Source organism: Lactuca virosa, chromosome 8 (genome assembly GCF_052849685.1).
Source record: "Lactuca virosa cultivar CGN04683 chromosome 8, Lactuca_virosa_CGN04683_v6, whole genome shotgun sequence".
Classification (NCBI taxonomy): domain Eukaryota; kingdom Viridiplantae; phylum Streptophyta; class Magnoliopsida; order Asterales; family Asteraceae; genus Lactuca; species Lactuca virosa.
The window spans coordinates 35,334,592-35,343,300 of NC_136433.1; the positions used below are offsets into that span (position 1 = coordinate 35,334,592).

Here is an 8,709-nt window from a genome sequence, read left to right on the forward strand (position 1 = left end):
AAAATTAAAAAAAAAAAATAAAAAAAACAAATAATTCACAAATAATAAAAATTAAAGAAAAATAATTTCGATATGGTTTATCGAATTTAAGTTTATTTACTTGATTCAAAATAAATAAAAATATAACAAAAAACCATAAATAACTAAAACTATAAAATAAAAATAGAAAACAAAATGTCAAAAAGATAAAAAAAAAATTATCAAATTGTTGAAATTATATATATACATATATATAAAATTTATATTTATAACTTATATAAATAAAAAATGCGAAATTTATAATTTATATATATATAAAATTTCAAATTTATAAAATTACACGAATGGTCCTTGAGGTTTGTAGTGTATTGCAATATTGGTACAGAGGCAAAATAGTTTTTTCCATTAAAATCTAACTGCTGAAACTTTAGATTTAACAGCAGGAGGACCTTTCATGTAACTTTACAAACCACAGGGACCAGTCGCGTGACTTTTTGCTAGGAAATCCTCAAAGTGCGATATTCTGTAAACCACAGGGACCAATTGTGAAATTTTGTCATGAAAATATAAAGGGCAAAATCATCATTTAAAAAAAAATCACACCAAATTAGACCAAATAGCAACAAAATGAAAAATTTAAACCTGCTAGTCCAAACATTTTTAAACAAAAATAACAATTTTCAATTATTTATGTAGTGTTTTCAAATAAATTTCATAATATGATATTTTTATCCATAATGTAAATTACTAGTGGTCGGTGGTCATTAATCATATTATATTTAAAAAAAATTATGGACAAAGATAGAACAAACAACTTTCAATTATCACATACAAGAATCGAAATCGTTATACAAGATTTAAACAACTTACTTCCTTTACCTTCGTATTAAATGCAATAAAAGAATTGAAAAGACGGAAAACGTGAGTTAAAACTTACAACTCACACGTCAAGAAAACTTTTTGTAGTGTAAGCGGCAAATTGAAAATTACAACACATCTCGAGTCTTTAATATCATTAGGCATCATTCTTGTTTCGGATTGTCGACATTAAACACATATCTACCTTTATTGGTGATCTACATGAAATTTATAGCTATAAACAATTCCCAAATTACACATACACATCATCCGGTTTATCTTTAATCTTTATATATATAATCACGCACGTCACGCTATCCCAACACACACCACCGCATAGGTGTCTGCCACCTTTTCTTTCACCACCATTTTGGGAATTTTAGATAGAGAAACAAGCACCACCCACTCAGAATTCTTGATATAATCTCCATCGCATATCGATATTTGGAGCGAATGCTTTGTGTAATTTGAAAACCCTTTTGATATTCAATAATCTGGAGATTTGTGTATGAGATGATCTGTTTATCGACGGATTGTTGATCGATTTAAATCACCGCCGTTGCAGTTTACTGTTCCCGGCGACATGGGTTCGAGTCCGTTTGTGGGCATTACCGGCGGAACGTCGGATAAAACCCACGGGTCCCGGTGGCGTGTGCACGACAATGGCGGTGGTCATTCACCGACTGTGCACTACCTGTTTGTTTCGTTTCTGTTGTGTAGTTCGGTTGGGGTTTTCTACATCTTTTATTTGTTCAACAACCCTAATTTGAATTATAATAATTCACTCGGTTGTCAAGAGGATAACGATGGTTCATGGGCAATCGGAGCTTTCTATGGTGATTCCCCTTTTTCTCTTAAACCCATCGAAGATGTAAGTTCTCAACTCAATCGTCTACCTTCTTATGCATCTTCCTTATTTAGGGATTTACATTGCTCCCAAAAATTGATGATTTTGTTTATTTTTTTCGGAATCAAACTTTGTTATGGTTTATTATCTGAAATCATTACATTATTCTAAAAGGTCAGAACCCTTTTTCTAAGGTCTTATATATGAATGGACTATGGTGTGGGACTATTATGAACTTTTTAATTGGGGAATCAAAATAATTAAAGAAATTGTGTTCTTCGCTTGACTTTTTTTGGTATATGCTATTATGATGCGAGTGTTACTCTTCTATGACCTTTTTATATAATTTCTTTGATTATTTTGAAAAACGTTAGGCTTTTTGTGGGTTATAGATATATGATGGATGTATGTATTATTATATATCTGATTTGGGAGTCAAACTAATCAAAGAAGTTGTCTTTTTTTTGCTGGCTTTTGTGATTATCTCAAGTGGGTATTACTGTTCTAAGATTCTCAATTTGAATTCTTTAATTAGATTAAGAAAAAGATAAGAGTTTTTTTTTGTGGGGTTTTGATATATGAAGTGGGTCTTTCATCTTTGTTTGAATGGATTGCAGATGAATATTTGGGACAACAAAAGTGCAGCATGGCCTGTAGCAAACCCAATTTTGACTTGTGATTCTGTTACTAATTCTGGGTTCCCAAGTAATTATGTTGCTGACCCTTTTCTTTATGCTAAGGTAATTTCTTTATTGTATTTTCCTTTTCCAATTTCATGATCACATGAAATGAATTTTGATCATATATTCTGTTTTTTAACCAAGGATTAGGCTTCCACCAATCTTTCTTAAAGCATATGTCACTTTTATGAAATTTGATGGCTAAAGTTTTTAAAGATGCACTTTCTTTAATTGTTTTTAATATCACTTCAAGATGTAGAAGATCTGTTGTATACCCTAATCAAGAATCTTGGATCCAGAGCTGGTTAAAGATTCACTTTCTTTAATGGTTTGTTATATTACGTGGTATAATATTGCTCTTTTTGAAAAGGAAAAGAGGTAGTGGGCTCCTATCGTGACCTCAAATTATCATGTCTAGGAGCTTATTTGAGTTAGTTGTTTACTCCCTTATTGTCTATATATAGTTTGCTCCGTTTTTTTAGGAAATAATGAGAGTTATAATCGCTTAAAAGTACCCTTTTTATAAGGGTTTATTAGTCTTTTCCTATTAAGTGTTGACTTCTTACAAATTTGCCCTTATTTATTTAACTAAGACGCCCTCATTTATTTAACTAAGACGTTTTTCTAAAGAACGATTAAATAAAAAAAAGACAGAAAAATGAGTCTGTTGTCTTTAAAGCCCTTAGTTTTTATAAACTTGCCCTTATTTGATCTTTCCTTCCATTTCCCATATTTTTAAGCATCATTTATCCTAACAACACTTATTATGACTCAGGATGATTTTCTTTACATGTTCTTTGAAACCAAGAATGTGATAACAATGCAAGGAGATATTGGGGTTGCAAGAAGCAATGATAATGGAGTAAATTGGGAACAACTAGGAGTAGTTTTGGATGAAGATTGGCATCTTTCACATCCATATGTATTCAACTACAATCATCAAGTAAAACTCTCTACTTTTAAACCCCCAATTTCTTTATTTCCAATTTTCCATTTCATCATTCATATTTCATCTTCTTTTACATTCTCTAATAGATATACATGATGCCTCAAGGAAGTGGAACCCGTGACATTCGTCTTTACAAAGCAATCGAGTTTCCTTTCAAATGGAAACTTGAAAAGATCATTTTAGAACACCCTTTGGTAAATTCCGTCATCATATACCACGAAAATATGTATTGGATTTTCGGTTCTTACCAAACCCGGTTGACTTTCGGTGACCTTGAAATCTGGTATAGTAAAACCCCGTTTGGGCCGTGGACCCCACACATGAAAAACCCGTTTACAGGACCACGAAACGGAGGTCGACCCTTCGTTTACAACGGGAATCTTTACCGATTAGGTCACAGTGAAAACATCCGTGTGTTCAAGATCGAACATCTTACAACTCACCATTACATAGAATCGGAAGTCAACTTCAAGGTTGAAAAGTCAACAAAAGGTATAAACGCATGGAATGGGGCCCGATCTCACCACTTGGATGTTCAACGGTTGAGAACCGGCGAATGGGTCGCGGTTGCAGACGGGGACCGGACCCACTTTGGGGATGTGACAAGTAGACACGTGGTTGGGTGTGGTTTGATTATCACCTCCGGTTCAATCGTTCTTTTAACATGTTGGTTGCTAGGGTTTATCAAGTGCTTTATTCCACTCACACATATCAAGAAAAGAAATGATTCCATTTTAAATTGGGAGAGATTGAAATTGAGACTCCGGTTGAATCAAACAATCAACCCTAATACTTACATGGGTAAGTTTATTTTAACGGTTCTTTTAATACTATCAATCGTGATAGCATGTGTTGGATTCGGGTACATGTATGGGGGAAACGGGTGGGAAAAACCATATCCGGTTAACAACCATTTTTCACAATTCACTTTATTAGCAATGACATATGATGCCCGAATGTGGAATTTGAAAATGTACGTAAATCATTATTCCAAATGCGCCTCGGTTCGCGAAATCTTGGTGGTTTGGAACAAAGGGAAACCGCCAAACCCATCGGAATTGGAATCCGCGGTTCCGGTTCGGATCCGGGTCGAGGAGAAAAACTCGTTGAACAACCGGTTCCGGGTCGACCCGTTTATCAAAACCAAAGCGGTTCTCGAACTAGACGATGACATCATGATGAATTGTGATGATCTTGAACGCGGGTTTAAAGTCTGGCGGGAAAACCCGACCCGGTTAGTCGGGTTTTACCCGCGGTTAGTCACCGCGCCGCCACCGTTAAAGTACCGACCCGAGAAACATGCCCGGAAACATGACGGTTATAACATGGTTTTGACCGGGGCGGCGTTTGTTGACCGGGAATTTGCGTTTGAGAGGTATTGGAGTGAGGAAGCGGAATTGGGAAGGAAAATGGTGGATGAGGTTTTTAATTGTGAGGATGTTTTGATGAATTTTTTATATTCCAATTCTACCCCTGGGGGGCATTCGGTGGAATATATAAAACCGGCTTGGGCGATTGATACATCCAAGTTTTCCGGGGTTGCGATTAGTGGGAATACACAAGCACATTATCGGGTGAGGAGTAGGTGTTTGGAGAAGTTTACGGAGTTGTATGGGGGGATAACGGAATGGAAAGTTGGATTCCGGAGGAGGAAGGACGGTTGGGATCGATAGATCTATGGAAAGTTTAATTCCGGAGAAGGATTGTTGTCAATTATGCAAAAATTTTGGAGTATATTTTTGTATACAAAGGGTAATACGGTAGACAATAAAAGAGAATGGTTATTTGAATAAGCCATCGAATTCTGTTTCTAGTTACTTGGTGAAGTCTTGTGTACAGGGACAATTGATATGGTGATTTATTCTGTTGTTATATCTTAATATGGCCGATGAAAATTGAAATAGTATGAAAATGAAATGAACATGATTAATTGCATGTTGTAGAAGGTATCTTTAATCAATGTTACAAGTATCTTAAGGGGCTGTTTAATGTGATAAGTATCTTAAGGGATTGTTTGATGGTTGTTGACCGAGTCTGATCTGATCTAGTCAGATTGGGTCTAAAGTTCTGATTGTATTTGTCTCTGATTAAAACTGTATTGTTTGATTATGTATCTGACTGACAGTATTAAATGTTGAAAATAATCATTTTACCATTCTGTTCTATTTTGTAGTGAATAAAATGTATCTAGGATTGTTGCATTGTTTCGTAAAAATAAAGTTGCAATAAAGAAAACTATCTTCCTATCCACATTAAACAAGAAAATGTAGATACAAATATGATCACATTTTGTCGATATCCAATCAATTTTACTCATATCACATACAACACAATCTTTTTGGTTCTTTTACATTTTACAGTTTTTTGCATGATACAGTTTACATAAATAACACAAGAAACATAGTTTTATATCAAAACCTAAAACACAAACATTACCTTCCATTCTTTACATCAAAACCCAAATGCCTATATTTCATTGCAAACTTCAACTTATCTTTTTCCCTCCAAAATAGGGATTCCTCTTTGTAATTAGTTTGTTATTCTTTCTCATTAGATTAGTTATGAGCGGTCCTTTGTGTTTGCCAATCGGTGTGACATGTATCCAAATTTTTATTTTTTCTTACAATTTTAATTTTATAGTGTTTTACAAATAAATTTGTATGAATACAAATATTAGACAGTACTTGGTGCTTACTTACCTGTGCGAAGGAAAGGAAGTTTGACAGCAGGGTTTGGAAAACGTTGACGAAGGATAAAGAAGAAAGAAAGGCGGTGAAAAAAAGCATAAAGTAAAAACGTGTTAGTTAAATTTAAATTTCTATTTCACATTGAAGGAAATAAAGAAGATTATGATGATGTGGTCTAGATATTGATTTGGATTCAGAATACAATTCGAATCAAATTATTATCTAAATCCAAATATCTATCGGAGTTTAAGTTTTAAGATTTGATTCTTATATTCTAATACATGTATAATTACTTACCAAGGGTAAACTTGTAAATAATTCACATTACGTCTACTCTTCATACACCATATCTTCCATTTGTCATTAAATTCCTAGACATTATTCCTTTTTGATTAATCCGTAATCATCCTCTATTTCCTCTTAATCACCTACACCAAAAGGTTAATCATGGTATATTTAAACCCAAATTAGGAGACTTCCAGGCAGGGGCGGTTTCAGTGAGGTGTCTTGGCATAACACCGACAACACCTATTTTCCCCGTACGTAGTGGAAAAAAATTCGATTTTTTTAATTTTTACCTGCTGTGCCGCTACGTAAAAAAATTGTACATCCACATAAAAAAAATTTGTGCAACTACGTAAAATAAATATGTCACTCTATCAAGAATTACCAAACCCAAAAATATAATTAGAAGTTTACAACTTATAATTAGCCAATTAGAAGCTTAGTGTTTTAATCCACTATTAATTGTATTTGTAGCCCAAAACCCCAAATAAAAAATGAATCAAACAAAATAGCCCAATCGTCAATGGTTTGAAAGTGATTGGCCGGCAATTAGAAGAAAGAAAAAAATCACGAGCAACCTCCTCACTAGTCACGACCTCACTGTTTCTTCCCTTTTGTCTGTTCCTTCGTGTTTCTTCCCTTTTGTCTGTTCCTTCGTGTTTCTTCCCTCCCTGTCCCCTTCGACAATTAACAAAAGTTAAAGGGCAAGGCTGCGTTTCTTGATTACAAAATCGACTCCATCATTCACTCCAAGGTCCAAGCCCTAGAATGAAGCAAGTAAGTATAAATGTCACCAAGTTTCCCAGTGCCGAAATAAATCATCTGGAAGCCATCTGAGAAGAAATTTGAAAATCTACGATTGCATAAACCATATTTCCTATCACATTTTTCTCCTAAATCCCCAGAAACTTCAAAAATAACATCATACTTCATTTAAGGGCATTTCTGGAATTTATCTTGATTTCTGCAATCACAATTCCCTTTTCTGCGATCGCATTTTTCGATTTCTTTCTCTAGAAGCTTCTGTCTTGAGTATAAATACGACCCTCATAATCAGATTCAAGGGTTAGACAATTCCAGGCGACGAAAAACACTTCTGAATGCGATTTCTGATTCCTTTCAGCGACTTATGGAGATCTGAAGGTTGTGAATCATCCCATTCACTTAGTTTAGAAGATTATTCGATTAATGTTTCTTTTTACTAGTTTAGATTCGTTTTTAGTCATATCTAGCTAAAACCTTAGTTTTCAGTTCTGCATAGACTAGTACTTTTCATATAATTAGTTTTCCAGATCTGGTTTTCTTTTTTTGTGTTTCTATCTAGATTTTTCAGTTTTGAGCTTAATGAATGTTTGATTTTTAATTCTTGTTAGTCTGATCGCCTAGCTAGGGTTTTTATCATTCCAATTAATCAGTTAATAGAATCCGTAATTGTTCTTGTCAACTGGTAATAAGTAACAAATATCATATTGGTTCCGTGTTTGGGATTTAACTCTGATATATACCGTAAAAATCATATATTTACGCTTCCGAGCTTGTGAAAAGTATTGGGTATTGCTGGGAATTTTACACAAACCATAAAGCTGTTTTTCTGATTTAATTAAGAGTTTGTTTAATTGAACAGTAAAAAAGTTAGGGTTAATTCAAAGAGCTTGTTTTGGTTAACTAATTTAGGTAAACGAGATTATACTAGAGCTTGTTAGTTTTTCTCAGTACCGGCTAAGATAAAACGCATTCTGAATAACCATATGCATGATTAGGAAAGTCGCTGCAACACTGAAATCGTTTTTATTATTGATTTTCGTTTAGTTTAATTTCACTGTAATTTTTAGTTTTTAGTTTAATTTAACCCCCCCCCCCCTTTATAATATATGTTTTATTGACTAGAATCTGCCTGATGCGAAAAAGCATTGACCGTTAGGCTATGTCACGAGGCAACCTCCTCACTAGTCACGACCTCACTGTTTCTTCCCTTTTGTCTGTTCCTTCGTGTTTCTTCCCTCCCTGTCCCCTTCGACAATTAACAAAAGTTAAAGGGCAAGGCTGCGTTTCTTGATTACAAAATCGACTCCATCATTCACTCCAAGGTCCAAGCCCTAGAATGAAGCAAGTAAGTATAAATGTCACCAAGTTTCCCAGTGCCGAAATAAATCATCTGGAAGCCATCTGAGAAGAAATTTGAAAATCTACGATTGCATAAACCATATTTCCTATCACATTTTTCTCCTAAATCCCCAGAAACTTCAAAAATAACATCATACTTCATTTAAGGGCATTTCAGGAATTTATCTTGATTTCTGCAATCACAATTCCCTTTTCTGCGATCGCATTTTTCGATTTCTTTCTCTAGAAGCTTCCGTCTTGAGTATAAATACGACCCTCATAATCAGATTCAAGGGTTAGACAATTCCAGGCGACGAAAAA

The 8,709-nt window shown here is 34.3% G+C and overlaps 1 protein-coding gene across 1 annotated transcript; it reads left to right on the top strand.

Annotated features, from left to right (window-relative positions):
• Positions 1 to 1,071: 1,071 nt before the first annotated feature.
• Positions 1,072 to 5,468, top strand: LOC145133782 (glucosamine inositolphosphorylceramide transferase 1-like). Its single transcript, XM_079068741.1, has 4 exons — positions 1,072 to 1,708; positions 2,302 to 2,424; positions 3,140 to 3,307; positions 3,400 to 5,468. Exons 1-4 carry the CDS (start codon positions 1,421 to 1,423, stop codon positions 4,984 to 4,986), a joined length of 2,166 nt encoding a protein of 721 aa, XP_078924867.1. The 5' UTR covers positions 1,072 to 1,420; the 3' UTR covers positions 4,987 to 5,468.
• The last annotated feature ends 3,241 nt before the right edge of the window (positions 5,469 to 8,709 follow it).